General features: G+C 37.4%; 1 protein-coding gene across 1 annotated transcript; it reads left to right on the plus strand.

Moving 5' to 3' along the window:
• Positions 1-24,694, plus strand: kcnt1a (potassium sodium-activated channel subfamily T member 1a). Its single transcript, XM_067375658.1, is given in 30 exon segments — positions 1-89; positions 2,921-3,000; positions 3,077-3,179; positions 3,543-3,584; positions 3,696-3,744; positions 5,626-5,685; positions 5,860-5,934; positions 6,014-6,097; positions 6,182-6,276; positions 7,737-7,920; positions 8,011-8,175; positions 8,297-8,433; positions 8,753-8,816; positions 9,269-9,377; positions 9,548-9,656; positions 11,019-11,168; positions 11,240-11,475; positions 11,550-11,760; positions 12,600-12,705; positions 12,819-12,991; positions 13,084-13,155; positions 14,004-14,138; positions 14,323-14,434; positions 14,482-14,628; positions 16,251-16,334; positions 16,430-16,552; positions 16,738-17,029; positions 22,174-22,236; positions 22,540-22,624; positions 23,264-24,694. Coding segments are annotated over 30 exon segments (3,534 nt in total). The 3' UTR covers positions 23,364-24,694.

The following is a 24,694-nucleotide window of genomic DNA, read 5'->3' on the forward strand; positions in this document are numbered from 1 at the left end:
ATGGAACAGAAGAATGCAGTGCCGTCATGGGTTAACCCAGCTCTGGTCAACTGGAGGCTGGACTCTTTTGGTAGCGATGCTGGGCAGAGGTAGGATGCGTCTCTAAGGGTCACTGCAGTCTTTTGCATGACTGAATAACTGGAAATGATCACTGAGTCTGGCTGAAGTAGGAACGCTGTAGTGGATTTCAGATGCTGCTAGTACTGCACTTCTCAAAGTTTTTTTGCATTCTTTAAAATATTAATCATTTGTTACTCCAGTTTTACTTCTTTTATATGTAAACCATGCTAAATATAATCACCAACAAAGACATATGGAATATTTTGGACACTACATTGTGCCAGGGGTTGTAATGTTGATGGCTCCGTCTCACTTTATTACGGCAAACAAAAACACCATTCCTGTGGTCTCCATGGGAACTGGAGGACACATCGCATCTCCAATCTGGGATTGTAATGTAGAGAATTGCTCTAACTATGTAAACAGTAAATCTGACTGAGAAAGCTGGGGAGAGAGTCCTTGTGCATCAAATATTACTTCTCAGTTTCACAACACGCACAGGAAAACTCACATATACTGGCACATAGTTCTGTTGACATTATATAACATAGTTTATGCATTACGATCATGTACATTCATATCTACATGAGTACTGGATGCAAAGCGTGTCTGCTTTTCAAGATTTTAGGTTCAAATTTGTGTTTATTTCACTATATTTAATCACATTTTGACTAGTACTGCAACAAGTGATTTTTTCTACTAATGCATGCATGCATGATGATATATTCATGAAATAATTCACAAATTTCTGATGGAGTTTAGCATGCTGCACCACAGGATTTGTCAACTTTCTAAAAGTATTTCATGTCAACTACCCACATACATGAATACACCCTGTCTTACCCACACAAAGCACTTACTTTATTAGCCAGTATTGCTGTAGCCTCTTAACCTTCACCAATGTTAAGCTTTCACAGTAAAGTAAACATTTATTTGCCCTTTTTCACTTTCTTTTTTTATCTTTATATGATCTGTCTGTCTATATATAGACCTTATTCAGAGCAGCGCCATGACAGATATGAGAGCGAGGCTGTGAGGGATAGACTTTTTTCATGTTTTCAATGGCATCTGCTGTATAAAGCCCTTAGATCACGTAATTTTCCAGAGTTAATTTTGTCTGTTTTTTTGTTTGTTTTTTGTCAACTGAAATTCCTCTGAAAGATATTTTTGCAGTTTTTGTCAGCAGAACAAGCCAAAGACACATTAAATAAGAGATGAGACACATAAATCCCTCACAACCTCGCTTTCATTCCCGGTAAAAATCAAAGATGGTGCTGCTGTGAATAAGGTCTATTGTGACAGAGTACAGTTGGTAACTTATTCCTCTTTTAAAAAACAAAACTTGTTTAACACAAAAAACATCTCTTCTCATTTTTTTTTCACCACATATGTGCCACAAGAGAAATATTAAAGGGGTCCTTGATTATGATTTCACTTTTTTAACTTTAGTTAGTGTGTAATATTGCAGTTTGAGCATAAACATCATCTGCAAAGATACGACACTGAAAGTTCAATGCAAAGGCAGATATTTTCTTTTAAAGAAATCTCTTTTTAAGTACCAAACAGCTGGTAGGGACTACAATGAGCTTCTTCCTGGGTTAGTGACATCACAAACCCAAAATTTACATAAACCCCACCCCTGAGAACACACAACAAAGGGGGCGGGGCCATGTTGGTCTGCTTTAGAGAAGAGGAAGAGTTGTTGTAGTAGAGTGTTGTTGTCATGCCGTCATTTTACGCCGGACTGCTTCACAATCGAGGGTCAATTCAACACAAAAGATGAACATGACGGCACATGCTAGTGGATGAGTTGAATCAACTCCACAGCAACTACATAAATTTATCTGCTAACCATTCAGAAACATCCAGTTTCATTCTAAAAGTTGTAACTTCATCCTGAGTCTCTCCATCAGTGTCGACTCCGGTTCGAACAATGTAAGGCTGAACACCGTTACTGACAATCCTCATTTTGGCTGCGTGAGATTCTCCAGCTTTGTTTTTTTTGAGCTGTTAAAGCTCCGCCCTCTTCTGGAAAGGGGTCCGGGAGCAGCAGCTCATTTGCATTTAAAGGGACACACACAAAATTATGTGTTTTTGCTCACACCCAAATAGGCGCAAATTTGTCAAGCTCTAATAAATGATCTGTGGGGGATTTTGAGCTGAAACTTCACAGACACATTCTGGAGACACCAGAGTCTTATATTACATCTTGTAAAAGAGACATTATATGTCCCCTTTAAGAAAATGAATTAAGGCAGTTATATACTGTTATCAGAACATGCTGAAGTAGATTCAGCTCAATATGCACCATTAATGCAGCGTCAGATGTCAAAAGCTCTGTCAGTTTTTACTTTAACTTTCTTTAGTGAATAATCGACTTTGGTTTTGAGACTTCTTTATCGTTATAACTCTAGCGCAAAGTTTGCACATTGCTTGTATGGTATCCCCCTCCAAGTGATGTGTCCTAGTGCCGGGACTGCTAATAGGTACACAGACACGCTGCTGTGAGCATGTAAGATATTCTGCTGCTGCATGAATAGACATATATTAATCCTGTAGCAGATCTAGGCAGGTGGAGCTGGGGGAGGTGGAGGGTTTCAGAGAAACTCTGATAGCGTGCTACAGGACTAGCTTACAGCAAACAGTGAACCAGACTTTTTAATTGTTGGGCAAGCAATCTCATTGGCTGCAGGATAAGCAGAGGCCAATCAGCTTGTGTCATGCAGTAACGATGTGATTGACTGCAGATAGCATGTAAAGGACCTATCGTCTGCTCCCTCTAGAGTTTCATGACTGAACTAGATATTAAATTTCAGTTGATTGACAGTGGTTAATGTTAGACTGATGTTTTTTCCTGCAGGGTCCATGTGGAGTTTTATGTGGATGAGAACACGTTTAAAGAGAGACTCAAACTTTTCTTCATCAAAAACCAAAGATCCAGTAAGTCTCAACCTTTTGAACTTTGGCCTTTAATTTTCATATTTTAGTATTTTAATGCATAAACTTTCACCTCCAGGTTTAAGGATTCGAATATTTAACTTCTGCCTGAAGCTGTTAACATGTGTTCTCTACATCATACGAGTCATGACGGACAATCCGGCCCAGCTCCGCCACACATGGTCAGAACTGTGTTTTAATGTTTGTGAGTGTGAAATGGCTTAGAGAATATGATAATATGCGCACATCCAAACACCACTTCAGCAGGTGCTCGATCAAAAGAAAACTGAGCTTAAAAATGCAAAAGAACCGACACCACGCTATTATGAAGACCGTTTGTGTTTGAAACGCTGCAATTTATTCAATCGTGCCGATTGTTTTGCATTTCACTTAAAGAGTATGATTACCATGACTCATTTCTGCTGGTGTTAGATAATATTTTTTAATATTTAAAGAAAGTTAGTGAATCATTTATTATGCTGCAGTAAAATATCCCTATAGATTGATGTGTCACAGTAAGCGACCCACACCTCCTCTCTCTGCAGCGTCAACTGCAACAACACCACGCAGACCAACGAGATCAACTGGTGAGAAAACCATCAGCATCAATTTGCAGTTTATTTTCGGTTATGCAGATGTGATTCGAGGTTGATTTTATGCTTCTAATGTATTTGCTCTAATCCGTCTCTTTCTTCCAGGGAGCTGATATTCTGGGTAGATAGAAAAGTACCAGTGTGGGCCATTCAGGTGAGTCCAAGGGAAACAAAGCATTTATATTTAAATTTATTGATTAAACACCGCTTTGTGAATTTTCGAAACATTTCTAAATCTTTTGCTTTGAATCGGGGGTTTGGTGGTTGTATCAAACTCGCTAAGTCACATGATTTCAGTAAATGAGGACACTACGGTTACACCCCTACTCTTTTACGACAAGTGCTATGGGATGTTTAATGACCATTAATTAAGATTTTAATTGCATGTATATTGTTTTGACCAGCAGGTGCTGCCAGACTGTGGTGTTTCAAGCGCTTCAAAACAGTGAATCATTTTGCAAAGCAACTTGTTCAGTTGATTAAGAGCTTTGAAAAGCTTTGTTTCTCCCCTACTGTGTTCTCCAAAACCATTTATAAACGAGCATAATCCAAGCAGAAGCACTTAATCCAAAGACAGTGCTACCATGCCATAAATACTGGAACAGTACAATGCGGTTGCAGCAGAAATTCTACTAAAAAAGCTAGTTGAATCAAGAGGGGTGTTTTCAGTCATTTTTTTTTTTAAGTTTGCAATGCATTCCACCACCCAGAAACAGTGAATTTGAAAGATTTTGAAAGTGACACTGCTACCAGATGCTCTTTGACTGATGCAAGGAACAACACAAAACCAATGCTGTGTTCGAAATCACTATTCTTTATTCCCTACATTAGTCCACTAATGTAGTCCGCTTGAAGGACTGTTTAATAATCAGTTGAAACTTAGAAAACTGGCAGCTCTAGTAGTAATGAAAATGAAAATATCTTGAGCTCTGTCATGAAAACTAGCATGTATATAATTCAATAATCAAGTAAAAATGAATGTATCCCTGTATGATATTACGCTATAGCCACATTGAGAAGTGGATGGATGGAAGATTCAGCTGTGGGCACCATCTTCTGGTCAGATGCGGGAATTCATTCGGCTCGCCACATGACTCTCACAGTGCATTATGGGTATTCTCTAGCTGTTGAGTGTACAACGGTTGTACACTTGTTATTGTGATGCATTGTGGGACTGAATGAGTGCACTCAGTAACGTCAACTGTGGTTTCGGACACCACTACAAATCATATAGTGCCATATTTAAGGTTATAGGGGGCGATTTTGGACATAGCCCAAGTGTGCCGCACAAGTCCTGAAAAGTGAAGCCAAAACGTTTACTCGCCCCCAGGTGGCATGATGCAGTATAGTTCCCAAACCCCACCCTCTCCATGTAATCTAATGGGACGCGGGACAAACAAAACAATCAAATTACACTTTTCTGTTTTCTGTCATTTTAGGTAGTTATTTATCATGCTGATGTAAATTCAAGTGTTCGTTTTTTAAAATAAGTTCAGGTTTGTTTAGTTATTTGATGCTATAAAAACGTCATGATTGACAGCTGAGATTGACAGCTTCTCTGATGTAGTCAGTGATGCTCTAACAGACTTTTTTTCTGGATTTTCGGGAGGAGTTTGGACCTTCAACTTTAATTTCTACATTAAAGAAAGATTTCTAAATTTCTCCATAACTGTTTATTTCACTCCGACATAATGAGTTGCATATTGCATTGTTTGTCCCTGACAATAAAAACTAGCTTTGATCATAAAACTAAGCCTTTAAATATAATCTTACTAAGACATATTATCGGGCAAGTGACAAGTGACATTCATGTGCTTTTTTGTAATTGGCCTGTTAAACTGTAATAAAGATCTCATTGAATTACATTACAAGAACTGCACCAAAATAACTTTTTTTTTGCTCAGTTTGGGCCTCTGTTTTTTCCTTCTCAAATGAGCTCCATATTCTCACTATATCAGACTACAGGAGTCTGATGTGTCAAATATGATACTCAACACTTTTTTTGTCTAAAAAGTTTGCCTGTTTGTTTCCTCAGGTGATCGTAGCATCCATCAGTTTCATGGAGGCCATGTTGCTAATGTACCTCAGCTACAAGGTGAGCTTGGGCATATATATGAAGCGTGAAATATGAATGTTGATTGATTTTATATCAGTTTTCACTATCACAGACCTGAATATCTAGCTCCTTCATTTTCCTTTGACACAGCAGTATAAAGACACAACAATTGGTTCCTGATGTTCAAAATAGATAATTCCTGTGTTTTTCCAGGGTAATATATGGGAGCAGATATTTCAGGTGTCCTTCCTGTTGGAGATGCTAAATACTGTCCCGTTCATCATAACGGTAAGATGCATCTTCAGAACTAAATCCCAAACTCCTCACCACGACTGATAATGTAATCTGACCTCTTTCTGTGTGTCAGATCTTCTGGCCTCCACTCAGAAACCTGTTTATCCCAGTGTTCCTCAACTGCTGGCTGGCCAAGTGTGCCCTGGAGAGCATGATAGTGAGTGTTAACCATTGCCAAATAAACCCACACCAGTTTCTGTTCACTGCTATTTGAAAACCAGGCAATATGTGTGTGTTACAGAATGATCTGCACCGGGCGATTCAGAGAACACACTCAGCCATGTTCAACCAGGTTCTCATTCTTATCTGCACTCTTTTATGTCTCGTTTTCACCGGGTAAGGATCATTTTATTCTTGTTTAGGGTTGGGCGATATATCCAAAAATTTATATCATTGTAACCGGTCCTACTTGACCCGGAATCAAACCAGCATGGGAGGCGGGTGCCCTAACAAGGACACTAATCTATATACACAATTTTATGGAAAAGTATTCAAAAAACTACCAAAAAAAAATGTAAAGCTTATGAGCTCTGTGTAAATTGAAATTTGTCAAAAACACTTGTAATTAAACACTATTTAAATGATTAGTCCACTTTTAAATAAACTTTTCCTGATAATTTAGTCACCCTCATGTCATCCAAGATGTTCATGTCTTTCTTTCATCAGTTGAAAAGAAATTAAGGTTTTTGAGGAAAACCTTCCCTATTCTACTTACGGAACGAACGCGGCGGCAGTTTCGTTTTTTTCCGTAAGAAGAATAGGGAAGGTGTAGGACATACAGTATAAGTGTTTTGAAGAATGCGGAAACGGGAAGTACGTTCAAGGCGATATATTGTGTTTATAAAGCATAAACGGTTGTATTTATTTTCGAAAATGACTGATCGATTAGCTAGATAAGATTCTTATTTCTCATCTGGTATTGTTTAAAGCCCTTTAAAGCTGCACTGAAACTGACATTTTGACCTTCAATCGTTTGGAGGCCATTGAAATCCACTATATGGAGAAAAATCCTGGAATGTTTTCCTCAAAAACCTTAATTTCTTTTCGACTGACGAAAGAAAGACATGAACATTTTGGATGACATGGGGGTGAGTTAATTATCAGGAAAAGTTTATTTAAAAGTGGACTAATACTTTAAATCTGCTCAGCTTCATTTTTAAAATCCAGATAAGAAATTAAACTTCTCTAAAACCTCCTGATTCACTGATTTCATGTTATTGGAGACTTTTTCAAGTCAAGATTGTCATTTTATTGTTAAGATTATTTTTGTTATTTATTATTGTATCTGATTAATTTTATTATTTATTGAATTTATTTTTTATTAAAAATTTCTTTTTTAATTACTTTTTCAGCGTGCCATTTTATTGACAATATTATTTTTGGTGTTGTTTTTTCAATTGTATTTGTTAAACTTTTTATTAATAATTATATTTTTTATTTTTTAAAACAATTTATTCCTAATTTATTTACTGTCTCTTACATCATTTTATTGTCAAGATTATTTTGTTATTTTTTATTATGTTTAGTTTAATTTATTATTTTTTATTAAAAATTTGAGTTTTATTTAAATTTTAAATATTTTGAGGATTTATTTACTCAATTTTATAGCTAGCAGCAGTGACTAAGGAGGGCAGGGCTTAACAACGACCAGCCACGCTCTACCATGCATTTTGCACAACTGCAATATAAACAATATTTTATTACTTTAACTGGTATATATCGCCCACCTCTGCAGCTGATCTTTCTTCTTCTCTATCTCTCATCACCTTCACTAAAGTCTTGTGTGTCTCTTTCAGCACATGTGGTATCCAGCATTTAGAACGTGCTGGTAGGAAGAGTCTATCTCTCTTTAACGCTTTGTATTTTTGCATCGTGACCTTCTCTACGGTGGGCTTCGGCGATGTGACGCCACAGATTTGGCCGTCTCAGCTGCTGGTGGTGGTGATGATCTGTGTGGCCCTGGTGGTGCTGCCTCTACAGGTCACCACTATGAACACAGCCAATGATCTTTCTAAGTATCATATGGCTTTTTATTCATTGTCTGTCTCTCCTCCTCTCTTCTGGCTATAGTTCGAGGAGTTGATCTATCTGTGGATGGAAAGGCAGAAATCTGGGGGAAACTACAGCAGACATCGGGCTCAGACGGAGAGACACGTGGTCTTATGCGTCAGCACTCTCAAAATCGATCTGCTCATGGACTTTCTTAATGAATTCTACGCTCACCCACACACACAGGTGTGTATTCTGTCTGCCTGTGTGTGTTTAATAGGTTTAGAATGACTTATCTGTCCATTGTACATGATGTTTACTGTATTTTGTTCTGGTATGATGACATGTTGCATTTGTGCATGTTTAGGATTACTACGTGGTCATCTTGTGTCCATGTGAGGTGGATGTCCAGGTGAGGAGGATTTTGCAGATTCCACTGTGGTCACAGAGAGTCATATACCTTCAAGGCTCCGCCCTTAAAAACCAGGATTTACTGAGAGCCAAGTGAGTGACAGCCCCACTGACCAATCACAGCATCTGCTTATGCATAGGCGAATTTGCATATAATCTCATTCATTTTTCATAAGGCTGTAACAACTAATGAACAAAATGCATTAAGTGCTGGATAATAGTTCAATGTGCACCCTTATATTGCAACTTGTATTTTAAGCCTTTTTTCCACACAATTCATACCACTTTTTTGTTTTATATATCACAGTTTGCACATTGTTTAAAGGCAAGCATTGGAGAAGATTTGGAATAACAAAAAAAAAATTCTGTGATTGTTAATCCCCCTCTGTGATTGGTCGCTTTTGTTCTATAGAATGGATGATGCGGAAGCATGTTTCATTCTTAGCAGCAGAAATGAAGCTGATCGCATGGCGGCAGTGAGTGTTCGGACAAATCAATAACTTTTTATTTTATTATTCACATGTATTGATAAAGATACACACATCAATATTTTCTAGATTAAAAAATATCACTAATCATCTAGAATACCTAGAATAAGACTATTATCTGTAATTTATCTGTCAGTTATTGACTTTGATTTTATTGATTTTTTGATTTTTACTAATTGTCACAAACTGAATATATAATAAAGCAATCCAAAAGCATATTTAACCAAACACTACATAACAAAAAGAAAAAAAAGAAGAAAAGATAGATAGATAGATTGATAGATAAAAGCACACAACATTAATCAACAATAATAATAAATTAACAACATTACAGTACAGTCAGATGGTGTCATTTCATTTACACATTGAATCCAGTCAGTTTATCCAATTTAAATACACAGTTAATAAACACATAATGACAGTTATTGATTTATTGACAGGATCACCAGACTATCCTGAGGGCCTGGGCTGTGAAAGACTTCGCTCCAAACTGCCCCCTTTACGTCCAGATTCTCAAACCCGAAAACAAGTTCCATGTTAAATTTGCAGGTACTAATTTGGCTCTTTTCACTTCCTTTTTGGTTTCAGGTTCCTTTAGGTTATTGCTCACTCTTTCTGTATAATGTATTCATCTCAGTATTTCTTGAAGCCCTTAGACGACTCACTTTTGTAACCCCGGTCATCTTGCCTCTGAGCAGCATGTCCGTTTATTTCCACAGATCACGTTGTGTGTGAAGAAGAGTTTAAATACGCCATGTTGGCTCTGAATTGTCTGTGTCCGGCCACCTCTACGCTGATCACTTTACTGGTCCACACATCTCGCGGACAGTGAGTCGCAACTCTCTTAGCTTCTTTAAAGGTGAAGTGTGTTATTGCTGTACTACTAGCGCCACCACATGGAATTGAAAAATACTGACTGTTTTCAAACAGGTTTCCCAAACACATTTATGCACTGTAAATCCGAATAACTTGGCAAAAAAAAAAAAGTTAATTCATTTTTTAAGTTATATGTAAGAATTTTGCATTAAAATATCCAAAAATTACTAGGCCAGTGTTATATATTTTGTTCACTTGAGTATTTACAATATCCCAAATGTTTACATCTATTTGTAAATCGTGAGAAAATTGCAATTTTAACCAAGGCTCCGGGACGTGTGAGGAGTCGCCTGTCAATTGCGTCATACCCGCGTTACCCTCGGTTTCTGTTTAATTTTGTAGAAACCATGGAAACACCAAAGAAGCTTATATATATTACATGTTTTAATAGACCAGGGAACATCTGTTTTGATATATTTATAGACAGAAAACTAATTATTGTTATATAGCTCAACATGTTTAGTCTTATTGTTTAAATCTAATTTTCTTGATTTTTTGCGAGTACCATGCTTTACCATGTCTCAGAGAAAAACACTATTTTGTGAAGTAGCTAACATAGCATAATCAGATGCAGCTTTATTTTTATCAACAGTAATACAGCATTTTTTCCATCACACAATACGTTTTAAAACATTCATTGCATGCCATTTATCAACACAAGCCATCCAGTATTTAATATGATATCGTAAAATCGATCTATCTTACTGCAGTGTGTAACAGTGTCTCACAGAATCCGCTGAGTGAACGCATAGAGTAACGTTATAACATTTTCAACACTCTCAAATGTATCTAATATGATAAACAGAGCTGCGTTACCTCATACTCATGACCGGAAAATCGGAAGCGGCGCCGGTGACTGTGACATAATAAAAGTCCCGCTGCTCGTGAGGCGTGTGTTGCGCATTCGCTCCAGCTCCTCGTTCAGCTCCACAACACTCGGTCCTGCTCTGCTTCACACTACAGTAACGTTAATAATCGCATCCATGAACATGATTTCTTCCTGAGTCCAATCCTGATTATTTCCACCGGCTGTGAGGTGAAGACCACATGTCCGAAGATTGGCATCATCAAGCTACGCCTTTGTTTTGAACAGGCCTCTAGCGACCTCTAGCGGACAGAAAATATTACATATTACACCTTTAAGAAATTCAAAGTTTAAGTAAGCAGAACTGGCAGATTTTTATTTTCATACATTTTAATTGCTCTTGACCTGAAATATTTGAGTACGCTAACTTAAAATCTTCTAATCTCATCTTAAATATTTTTATGTATTATTATATATTTTTATTTTATAACATGTTAAAACCCTTTTAGAGAGGGGCAGCAGTCTCCGGAGCAGTGGCAGAGGATGTACGGCCGTTGTTCGGGTAATGAGGTGTATCATATCCGGCTGGGTGACAGTATGTTCTTCAGAGAGTACAACAGCAAAAGCTTTACCTACGCAGCCTTTCACGCTCACAAAAAGTAGGTTTACACACTATTTAAAACATATCAAATGTGTTTAAAACGTTTATTGGCAGGCTATTTGTTTGTAGGTACGGTGTGTGTATGATCGGCGTGAAGAGAGAAGATAACAAAAGCATCTTGTTGAATCCTGGACCACGCCACATCATGTCTACCAGCGACACCTGCTACTACATCAACATCACGAAGGAGGAAAACTCCGCCTTCATCTTCAGACAGGAAGAAGATCAGGGAAAGGGGAGGGGCCACTGTGACATTTTAAACAGCCCGTCTGGCCTACCTGTTCATAGTATTATTGCTAGCATGGGTGAGCGGGAATCCATAGAAGACAGACAGGAAGTTGTCAAGAGGGTCTGTTTATAACAGTTTGATTGTTTGCAGGAACGGTTGCCATGGATTTCCAAAACACCAGTCCCACCGAGAGTGGCGTCAAACTGGCCCCGCCCCCAGAAAACGAACAAGGAAGTCGACGCCCAAGCATAGCGCCTGTTCTGGAGATCGCTGACTCCGCCTCCTTACTACCATGTGATCTGCTCAGTGACCAATCAGAAGATGAGGCGGGACACTCAGATGAAGATGTAACAGCTAATGAGTGAGTTAAAGGTGCAGTAAGCGATTTCTGAGGAACGCTGTTGATATTTGAAATCAGCAAATCAAACACGCCCCTACCCAAAGGATCACACCCCTGTTTTGATAGCTCCGCCCACAAATTAACAAACACATTATGCAACACAGGCACCACCCCCATTATGAGTGTATACGCCCCTTACTGCTGATTGGCTACGAGTGTTTTGGTGCTAGGTCCGATTCATTTTCAACAGCATTTCTCTGAAATTGCTTACTGTACCTTTAAGTCTCTATTCTTTCTTAATTCAAACAACACCAATCATTATTATTATACTTTTAAATTTACAGTTAAGTGTACAATATACATCAATATAATAGAGCTGTACAATTTGTGGTTTGTTTCAACATCACAAACAAAATATATTTTTTAATGAAAATAATTTATGAAGCTTTAAGATAAAAGAGTCATTTTGTGATGCTTTTTTTTGCTTTTTTTTCTCACCAGTAGTTTGACAGCTACTGGTGACTGTCTGCTCTCAAATAATAGTATTTTAGATAATTATTTTATAGTCATGTTGATATATAATCACATAATTTTTGACAAAATTGTGCAGCCCTACAAACAAACACAGCAAACCTGGAATTTTTTAAAAATCACAATCACAGTTTTTTTATCTGAAAAACCTCAATTAGCTTCCCCCCCCCCCAAATCGTGCAGCCCTATATATAAGAGCATGTGGACATTCATAAAAAAATCTCTTTTTGTATTCCACTGGGAAAAAAAATAAGTATGAAATGAAATCTATTTATGACTAAACTAAGAACAAAACCTGTTATGGTGTATTTTAATGTTATTTTCCTTAGATTTGTGAAAGGATATCCTCCAAATTCTCCATACATTGGGAGCTCCCCGACCCTTTGCCATCTCTTACCCCAGAAAGCCCCTTTCTGCTGTTTACGGCTTGACCAGGTGAGCACCAGCTTCCACAAGGTACGAATGTCTTCAAAATATTGTATTTGCACAATATGCTTTACATTAGATCACATAAGCATGTCATATATGTCTCACATTTTCTATTACAGGGCTGTGAACATGTTACCTTTGAAGATGCAAAAGCATATGGCTTCAAAAACAAGCTCATCATCGTTTCCGCTGAGACGGCTGGAAATGGCCTTTACAACTTCATAGTGCCTTTAAGAGCCTATTACAGACCCAGAAGGGAACTCAACCCTATAGTCCTGCTGTTGGACAACCTGTAAGCAAATACACACACAGACACAAACACATTCCCATTCACCTCACGTGTGTTTCATATAAGCCTTATGAATGTTTTTCTGCTTCCTGCAGACCCGATGACCACTTCCTTGAGGCCATATCCTGCTTCCCAATGGTGTATTATATGGGTGGCACCATTGACAAGTATAGTTAAACAAAAAAACCTTCTCTTTGGCTAGGACTGCATGATTTGTGATCACAAATTGTGATTTTTCTAATAAAAATGTGATTATGTCAGCGCTGATAGCCTAGTGGTTAGCGCACTGACATATGGCGTAATTGCACCTCCGACTGATCTGGGTTCAAATCTGATTCGAGGTCCTTTGCCGGTCCCGTCCCTCTCTCAACCCTATGCTTTCCGGTCAATCTCCACTGTCCTGTTTGTTAAAGCACATAAAGACTCCCCCAAAAAATGTGATTACAATTTTAAAAATTTTAATGTTTAAGTTTGCTGTTCTTATTTGTAGGGCTATACAATTTGGTTAAAGATTTTGTGATTATATATAAATATGACCATAAAATAATAATAATTATTATTATTTATATAGCATTTTATATTGCATTGCATTAAGAATTTTATATTATTTATATTGAATTTTATATTATTTATATTGTATTTTTATATTGAATTGCATTGGGATTTTTATATTATTAATATTGCATTTTTGTATTATTTATATTGCATTTTTATATTGCATTGCATTGGAATTTTTTATATTGCATTGCATTTAATTAGTGAATACTGAATAATAATAATAATTATTATTATTATTACTATGACTAAATAAAATATATTAAACAAAAATAATAAATATTACTATTCACCATATTTCACTGTAAAAAAAGAGTGTTAAAGAAAATAATATAATAAGTTTCAGCACATCGTGATTTTGATTTATTTAAATCAATCATGCATCCCTATCTTTGATAGCCAATTCAAATATATCCCTCTAGACATGAATGAACTGATTGGATGTGTGTGTGATTGACAGTTTGGACAGCCTATTGCAGTGTGGCGTTCTGTATGCTGATAATCTAGTGGTGGTGGACAAAGAAAGCACTATGAGTGCAGAGGAAGACTATATGGCTGACGCTAAAACTATCGTCAATGTGCAGACCATGTTCAGGTGAGAGTCTGTAAAAAAAGTTGTTATAAAAGCTGCATTCCTGTTGCTCAAACAGTAGAGCATGGTGCTATCATCATGCATGAACTAATAAAATGTTTACCTTGAATGCGGCTTTGGATAAAAGCATCTGTTAAATGTAAATAATCTCATAATAGTCTCGTTTTCTCTCTCTCTGTCTCTTCAGGTTGTTTCCAAGTCTTAGTATAATCACAGAACTGACTCACCCGTCAAACATGAGATTCATGCAGTTCAGAGCGAAGGACTGTTACTCCCTCGCTCTGTCCAAACTAGAGAAGGTGAGAGATGGACAGAGGAGAGTACATTTAATTATTGGATACTGTAGTTTTGTAGTTTGATATATTGCTAAATGTGTGTGTTTGATCGACAGAAGGAACGTGACAAAGGCTCGAATCTCGCCTTTATGTTCCGTCTTCCATTTGCTGCTGGTCGAGTCTTTAGCATCAGTATGCTGGACACACTCCTGTACCAGGTATGTGTGTGTGTGTGTGTGTGTGTGTGTGTACCTTTAATAATAAATAAATTAAATGAATTGAATTATACACAAATGTTGGGTTTATCCCAAGCGGCAACCTCCCCCTTTCTCTCGTGAAGCCAATACGGAAGTAACTTAAACTGCGATTCATCGACTGGCCGCTAGGGACAGGCTCCAAAAGAGAGCAGAATCTCATAGAGTCCCATGTTAAATTGGCCAAGTTTATAGCAGAAAAAAACATGTTTACAAGTTGGTTCAAATTGTGGTTTTGGTCTATACTGCTATTTTTGCCCTTCATGACAACTCTGAGGGGGGTGAATTTTTTTATAACTTATCCATTTAAATTATATTAAGCCTTAAAGTTCTGCATAATTAAGGGCGTGGTTACTTGAGTGACAGGTAGAGTGCGCTGCTGTCTGTGAGCTGTCACTTTACCTCAGCTGCTGCTGAATTTGGCATCTCAGCCGTTTTTGTGCTTTTTTTCCTCGATTGTTTTGTACAATTATAAAATATGGCTTGCTGCATAATATTCGAGACTGATGTGTGTCTGTGTGCGTGCATGGGGAAGAGACACAGAACACACGTTGTTGGATCGTGGCATTGGCTGAAAGTTTTGATTGCGAGATTTACTACAATGACAATACCAGGAGGATATACAACTCTGACAGCACTGCTTGGATATTATAACTAAAACTGCTGCACTATTTTTAAAAAATCTACTTTGGACACAGGCTCATTTGTTTGTTAGATATGATCGCTGCTCAGATTGCATCCTTTCTTGAAGAACGATGACAGAGAGCAGATCATTCAGAAGAAATGTGAAATGTTTTTTTTTGTTTTGCAATGGACATTTATATTTTACCCAAGTGCCACAGATTGGATTCAAGGTATGAAGTCCCATTTGATTTTCCATGTTGTTATTTGCACACCCAACACTACTGGTGTTGGAGCATCTATATCTTAAAAAAACACCGTAAATTGACAGTAAACCTTTAGAACTTTCTGATGTTAAAACTTATCTCTATTAATAATCTAGATAGTATCTAGATAGATAGCTCCTTTGCATGCTAACGTGGTCACGTCGAGCTAGGCGGGCGTGGTTTCAGCAACCAATCACATCAGCTCAAACCACCTCCCCGCCTCTTTGCCCATTTTCAGTTATCCGGGAGTGACATGCGGTGACGCGCAGCTAAGATGGCCGCGGCCTCATTTTCACTTCAAAACTGCTGTTCAGAACTCTATGGGTGACGTCACGGACGCTACGTCCATATTTTTTTACAGTCTATGGTTTATCCCTAATAAATTCAGCCACAGCGCCCTCTTGTGCTCAGGAATTGAACATTACAATTACAAATAGTAACTTGCATTTACTTTAAATTCTTGGAGACTTGCAGTGCATTCCTGGTAGAAGTTTGGGGTTGATACAGTTTCCATTTTTTAAAAAAGAAGTCTCTTCTGTTCATAAAGGATGCATTTAATTGATCAAATCAGTAATATTATGAAACATTTTTACTGTTTAAAATAACTGTTTCCTATTTTAATATACTTTAAAATGTAATTTATTCCTGTGATGCAAAGCTTTTGTTTAATGGTCATTTTGGGTCTATTTTGTGTGTGAGTGTTTTGTGAAGGACTACATGATCCCAATAGCCAGATTACTGCTGGGATTGGACACCACACCTGGATCAGGGTACCTGTGTGCTGTGAGTGCAACACATTTATGTGTTTAGATGTGAGTTATAATGTTTTACACTGATCTGTCATTGTTTGGTTATGATCATGTTCCTGTGTGTGTTAGATGCATGTATGCGAGGCTGACCTCTGGATCCGCACATACGGGAGACTCTTCCAGAAGTTCTGTTCGTCTAGTTCAGAGATTCCCATCGGAATTTACCGCACAGAATCACATGCACCCCCTGAGGTATCTATCTATCTATCTATCTATCTATCTATCTATCTATCTATCTATCTATCTATCTATCTATCTATCTATCTATCTATCTATCTATCTATCTATCTATCTATCTATCTATCTATTCATCTATCTATCTATATCTATCTATCTATCTATCTATCTATCTGTATCTCTCTGACCTCTGCCTCCAGTTTCAAGGTTCAGTCAGCAACGAGGGGTTAAACGACACCAGAGAGAAGGGGGAAGAGTCAAAGATCCTCACCCGGAGCTCCTCCAGCAGTGACCAATCAGACCACCCGCTCCTGAGAAAGAAGAGCATGTACTGGACGAGGCGTCTCAGTAGGCGGAGTGTGAAGAGGAGTGACTCCTCCCTCAGCTCCATTCAGCAGCGTCTGGGCGTACTACGGCGCTCGGAAAGGGAGGAGCTTACGGAACTGGTCAGGAACCGCATGCAGCACTTGGGCCTTCACACAGCTGGATACAGTAAACCATGTCCTTTACCTCATTAATAACATAAATATGTATAATGTTTATTTTTAAAGTCAGCTTGAAACTGAAATTGTCATAGTTATTTCTTCCGTATTGTGACGTATATATGAATGAAACAGCATCCCGAACAAGAAAAAATGTAGAGTGGGACTTGATTTTGACCATGGGGAATTGATTGGATGGTTGTGGTTTGCTATTGGTCGACCTCATGTGAGTGACAGTTTGTCCCGCCCTCCCGCCAGTATGCATGTCATCAGAAAAGAGATGTTTCTGCAAGAGGGAAGCAAAGTTATGTTAATTAAAGTTTCCGAGGGTACATGAATTTTTAATGAAATAATGATGTGCACTGATAAATCATTTATAATAAATACTGCAATATTCCATAAAAATGTCACTTTAAGTGCAGTAATTGAATTCAGTTTGTGGAAAGATCTAACCAAACCATGTTTATTTTGATATGGTAAAGAGACTGTAACCACCATAAAACCCTCCCTTTTCACAAATTCCTGATGGATAAAATCAAGTCCTGTCCTAAATTTCTCTCATATCATGTTTCACTTGAAAATTGATGTCAAATTATGGAAGTAAAAAGGGTTGTGAACACTGATTTATGTATATATGAATATATGGTTACATTCTTGGTCAGAACACAACCGAATCCCCAGAGTTAAATCAACTCTGCTCAGAGTACATTTGGTCCCTCTCTAAATAGTGTTAAAATAACACTGAAGCAGAGTTAAAGTTAATGAGATAATTAAGCAATTAATTAAGTGATGATTGAGCATTAGTGATGAACACCTGCTGTTAACAAGCAGAATCACTGAAGAAAAGAGAAACTACAACTGACTTCAGTCACAGCCTTAGATAAAATCAACTGAAGATAAAAATCGTTAAATCTCTGAAGATTTGATTAAACAACTCCACAAACAGCATTACCAGCTTCACATATTACTAATCTCAATAAAAACTTCTGTAGACGTGTGACAGAAATAAAGTCAATCTGGTTAGTAATAACTGAATCAAATCTTTTAATCAGATCTTGATAGATTTAATGATTTTTATCTTCAGTTGATTTCATCTAAAGGCCTGTACACACCGGGACAAATATCACGTGCGATTATCGCCGACGTATACCGCCTCCTGACTAAACAAAGGGCGCCAATGTGAGTGTGCACACCGACACGTAAAAGCGTCATTTTTTTTAAAACGCCTCGGGTTCGTTTTTTTGGTTTGGCACGCCGCGTTAAAAACTGGCAGACCAATGAGAGTGGCGCTTTTGTTCACATGCCTGGAGATGCTGAAGTTACAGTAAAACATGACTTGGTGGCGCTCAAGCACAAAAAGGTCTTTCCGGGCACACACTGATACCAAGACGACGAAGAGAAATTAAGTAGATGAGGAAGACCCCTACAAACTGTTCTGCCAGTTCTTGGCCTCACCAATAGATGTGTATTATTTCTGCATTTTTACTGTTTGTTTTTTTCTTTTACATTCAAGAAATATAGTTGAGAATGTCTATTTCATAAATATGTTTATTTGCACTATCGTTCACTTGGACTAGCCTACTGTCATTGTGACTTATTTGCACTACCATTTCTGACTACCATCTCTCATGTCATATATATATATACAGTGGGTACAGAAAGTATTCAGACCCCCTTAAATTTTTCACTCTTTGTTATATTGCAGCCATTTACTAAAATCATTTAAGTTAATTTTTTTCTTCATTAATGTACACACAGCACCCCATATAGACAGAAAAACACAGAATTGTTGACATTTTTGCAGATTTATTAAAAAAGAAAAACTGAAATATCACATGGTCCTAAGTATTCAGACCCTTTGCTCAGTATTTAGTAGAATCACCCTTTTGATCTAATACAGCCATGAGTCTTTTTGGGAAAGATGCAACAAGTTTTTCACATCTGAATTTGTCCTCTGGCATTCCTACTTGTAGATCCTCTCCAGTTCTGTCAGGTTGGATCGTAAACGTTGATGGACAGCCATTTTTAGGTCTCTCCAGAGATGCTCAATTGGGTTTAAGTCAGGGCTCTGGCTGGGCCATTCAATAACAGTCACAGAGTTGTTATAAAGCCACTCCTTCGTTATTTTAGCTGTGTGCTTAGGGTCATTGTCTTGTTGGAAGGTAAACCTTCGGCCCAGTCTGAGGTCCTGAGCACTCTGGAGAAGGTTTTCATTCAGGATATCCCTGTACTTGGCCGCATTCATCTTTCCCTCGATTGCAACCATTCGTCCTGTCCCTGCAGCTGAAAAACACCCCCACAGCATGATGCTGCCACCACCATGCTTCACTGTTGGGACTGTATTGGACAGGTGATGAGCAGTGCCTGGTTTTCTCCACACATACCGCTTAGAATTAAGGCCAAAAAGATCTATCTTGGTCTCATCAGACCAGAGAATCTTATTTCTCACCATCTTGGCAAACTCCATGCGGGCTTTCATGTGTCCTGCACTGAGGAGAGGCTTCCGTCGGGCCACTCTGCCATAAAGCCCCTACAGGTGGAGGGCTGCAGTGATGGTTGACTTTCTAAAACTTTCTCCCATCTCCCGACTGCATCTCTGGAGCTCAACCACAGTGATCTTTTGGTTCTTCTTTACCTCTCTCACCAAGGCTCTTCTCCCCAGATAGCTCAGTTTGGACAGCTCTAGGAAGGGTTCTGGTCGTCCCAAACGTCTTCCATTTAAGGATTATGGAGGCCACTGTGCTCTTGGGAACCTTAAGTGCAGCAGAAATGTTTGGTAACACTTTAGATTACAGCCCGGAAAGTACTGCGTAATTACAACAAATTTACAGCGTAACTTTCAATAATTATAGTGTAACTATACAGTAAGTATGTGTAAGTATAGGGGAACAATATGTGAAGTATTGGGAATAAAGGGGTAACAACCAGGAAAAATAACAAATTATTCATACTTTTAATATTTTATAACTAAGGGGTACGTATGACATAACTAAGGGGTAAATATGACATTACGGGCCGTAAATTAAAGTGGAGCTTGTTACCCTCTTATTTCATGTAGTTACAGGGTAAGTAATTAATAAAAAAAAATAAATAAATAAATAAATAAATAAAAACGCAAACAGTCATATCACTTGGAAAACTTTATTTGAAAAACAACTTATTTCAAAACAGATTTAAAGTTGCAACACTTCTTATTTGTTTCTCTTGCTTGGTTTCCTCCTCCTCTTGTTCCTCTTCGTTCGTTCTTACCACTGATGAATCTTAAGAGGGAATCCCATTTGCTATTCTGTATTTAAAAAATACAGAACACCCGGAAATGTGCTCACCGTTTACTCATCTTTTACCCTCATGCCATCTGAGATGTATACGACTTTCCTTCTTAAGATGAACACAAAAAGGATTTTAGGAAAAAAATAAATCATCTGGGAACGCTTTATAATGCAAGCTCACGTGTTCCTAAAAGTCGAAGCATCAAACAGCACAAACAGCAATAACTACAGTAATCCATACGGCCCTAATGGATGAATCGATGTCTTTTGAAGTGAAACGATATGTATTTGTAATAAAAATACCAAATATTTGAATATTTTTAAAACTTTCGACCAGCTGTCTCCTTGCGCGTGCATGCGAGGGTTGAGAGTTCATGCGTGACGTAACTTGAAGCGTGACGTAGGCATGCCGAGAAACTCACGCAGATGTTGGATGCTGTCAGTTTTTTTTTTTTTTCATTATTATTATTTTAGTAATGCTCACAACAAAATACACAGAATAACAGATAATGAGAATGAGAAACAAACAAGACAGAACAACAGAGACGGCAGTTCTCGCGCGAGTTTCACACGAATCTCCCGCGAGAACGTCATGAAAGCTTCATGCTGCTTTATCGAACCGCATCGAACGCGAAGTCGACTCTCATGCAGGCACTGGTGACAGTTGGTCAGAAGCGAAAAGATGAATAGCCTAAACCATGAGAAAATTTCGGGGTGTAACTTACTGTATTTTCTTTTAATACAGAATAGTAACGGGATTCCTTCTTAAGATTCATCAGCTGAGAAACAAGAGCTGGTGGAAGCCAAGCGAGAAACAACAACAACCAAAAAACAGACAAAACTTGTTACTTTCTGTCAGGACTTTAGAGTTTGAAATGAAAAGTTGATTTAAAAAAATGAATAATAAGTGTTGTAGACCTGTTTTTAATAAAGTTGTTTTTCAAATAAAGGTTTCAGAGTCAGTGATATCAGATTGTTTGCATTTTATTAATTACTTACCCTGTAACTACATGAAATAAGAGGGTAACAAGCACCACTTTAATTTACGGCCCGTAATGTCATACTTACCCCTTAGTTATATGTCATAGGTACCCCTTAGATATAAAATATTTACAGTATAAATAATTTGTTATTTTCCTGGTTGTTCCCCCTTTATTCCCAATACTTTACATATTGTTCCCCTATACTTACACATATTTACTGTATAGTTACACTATAATTATTGAAAGTTATGCTGTAAATTCGTTGTAATTACGCAGTACTTTCCGGGCTGTAATCTAAAGCGTTACCATTAATTTCATAAATATGTTTATTTGCACTACCGTTCACTTGCACTAGCCTACTGTCATTGTGACTTATTTGCACTACCATTTCTGACTACCATCTCTCATATGTCATATATATATATATATATATATTATATCTGACATTTTATATCTGCATTTTTATCTTTAACTTTTTATTAATATCATAAATATGTTTATTTGCACTACCGTTAAGCACAAGCGTCACATACTGTCAGGGAGTTAATTTGCACGTCCACTCTGCGCATCAACACTTCGACAGTGAAAATCACTTGGGTATGAACACAAAAAACGTCTCGAAAAACACTGGTGATAAATGCGTGCGATATTCGTCCCAGTGTGTACAGGCCTTAAGGCTGTGACTGAAGTCACTTGTAGTTCTTGTGTTTCCCTTTTCTTTAGTGATTCTGCTTGTTAACAGCAGGTGTTCATCACTAATGCTCAATCATCACTTAATTAATTGCTAAACTTTTTTTGAAAACTGTTTTGTCAGAAATTATATTTCTAGATAATAATTTTGATCCTAAATATACCGTCATTTCTTTATTCCTCTTTTTTATTCTATCTTTCATCTCATATAGAAGATGTCACTAATCTAACAGCCAGTGATGTGATGAACAGAGTTAATTTGGGGTATTTGCAAGGTAAACACCTTCTACAGTACTGATGGGAAAGGAGATTTTGGGAGAAAAGATGAAGAACAGCATCTGAAAAGTTATAATGAACAGTATTCCCATTATTACTGCCACTGATGATAATATACTTATTATCTGAATTGTATTACATACTACATAGCACATAACAAATTGTAGTACCTTACTTTGTTGCAAAATTTTTTTTTTTTTGTGTGTGTGTGTTTAGTCATACTTCATCTTTCCCTGTGGAACTTTGTTTAACCACACCCATATTGTTTGAGTGACAGATGTATCCACCAATCTCTGTTGCAGATGAGTTGAATGACCAGCAGAACTCCATCTCATATGTGCTCATAAACCCCGCCCCCGACACGCTGCTGCAGCTCAATGATGTTGTGTATGTAGCACATCCTGACAGCACACACAGATACAGGCATGCACACATACCTCTCATTAATATCATAATTTATATGCATTTTATATGCAAGTAGACTGTTATACTGTTTCTTTCTTCAGTTGAACACAAAAGAAGATATTTTGAAGAATGTTGATGGTACCCATTGACTTGCATAGTAGAAAAAAATACTATGGAAGTCAATGGGGTCCATCAACTGTTTGGTTACCAACCTTCTTCAAAATATCTTCTTTCGTGTTCAGCAGAAGAAAGAAACTCATACAGGTTTGGAACAACATTATTTGGACCCATCTGTTATTCTCAAGGACGCCACTCAAAAGTCCCCAAAATGTAGGTTGTTCCAGGTTTTACTATTTTTATGGGGACATTTGGTCATATTTATTGTGTGTTTGTGTGTGTGGGTCAAGTTTAAGCAAATTTGTGGTGACATTTGGCCCTCATAAAGGCAGCAAATCCTGATGCACACACAAGCTTTTCTCATATATATATATATATATATATATATATATATATATATATATATATATATATATATATATATATGCATACACACAAACAAATCACATTATCAGAGTAAAACCTCAAACTTGAATCGCTCAAAGTGCTCATTGTGTTCTGCAGGTTCCTGATCCGTCCGGATCCACTGGCTCATGTACCCGAAGCGCCGCCTGCACAGAACCGCCGATGCCGGTCCATGACTGACACACCAGAACTCAACTAGATTTAAAGGGTTAGTTAATCTGAAAATGAAAATTATCCCATGATAATTATCTTCTTTTAGACAAACACAATCAGAGACATATTTAAAAATATCCTGGCTCTTCCAAGCTTTATAATGGTAGTAAATAGGGGGTGAGATTTTGAAGCCAAAAAAGGTGCATCCATCCATCATAAAAGTAATCCAGGGGGTTAATAATGGCCTTCTGAAGCATGATATTTTTAAATACATCCCCAATTGTGTTCATCTGAAAGAAGGAAGTCATATACACCTTGTATGGCTTGAGGGTGAGTAAATTATCATTTAAATAATTTTCGGATGAACTATCCCTTTAACCGGTCAGAACTCACCACTAGAACTAGATCATATTCAGACGCTCTGAAGCAGCTCAAAAGCCATGATATAACTGGACTCTAAAGAGCTGTTGGTAATGTTGGCTCATACAAGCTCTTGTTTAGATTCATCAGTGATATTATGGTCTGAACACTGCATATAATAATACAAAAGAAGAGCTTTGAAATGTGAGTTAACTAATTTGTGAAATATTGTGCAGTGAAGTCAAACTTAATGTTCCATCAAAGAAGAGAGTTGTTCATCTGGGGCTGTTGTCCTAATCTGTGCAGTACCACATTTGACCTGTAGGGGAAACACAGAGATCATGTGAATTAAAAAGTGTCCTGTTGTAGATCAGACGGTAGAGGGCGTTGATGTCAGCATAAAAACTGACTGAAGTCAATCTTAGAAAATCAACTTTTTGCTGTTTAAATGCAGACATGCATTTCTCATTTTGTTTGCACTTTTGTTTCATGTTTGTTTATTGCCTTACAGTGTGTTTTGCATTCAGAAGATCACAAACAGAATTCTTAATTCTGTACAGTGGCCACAAAAATGTATGTCTGATTATATAGGAAAATATCAAACCAAGTAGCATTTGTTTTAAAGAAAGATGCACAGAGTTGTGTGAACTTGGAGCACGTGCACTTAAAATCAGCAGTTGATTCAAAGCAATATAGTGCAAAAATCATAATGAGAAGTGAAGATCCTGCAGCATCCCAGCTAACAAAAATATGTTCTAATAACGTTGTGATAACGTTCCCATGTTATGTTATGAAAACGTTATTTCTGAATGAATGATTAAAGGCCAGATAACTTTCTATTAATATTACTGGAAGAACGTTCGTTCATAACTTTGAATATTAGCTGAGAACATTCCCTTGTAGACTTAAGTGTCAGTTTTTTGGGGTCACTGTATCGGGTATTACCTCCATTATTATTGCTGTGCACATTTAGTTAGTTTTAAATTACACTAAGTTGTCAACATAACAGTAATAATG

The sequence above is a fragment of the Chanodichthys erythropterus genome, chromosome 22 (genome assembly GCF_024489055.1).
Source record: "Chanodichthys erythropterus isolate Z2021 chromosome 22, ASM2448905v1, whole genome shotgun sequence".
Classification (NCBI taxonomy): domain Eukaryota; kingdom Metazoa; phylum Chordata; class Actinopteri; order Cypriniformes; family Xenocyprididae; genus Chanodichthys; species Chanodichthys erythropterus.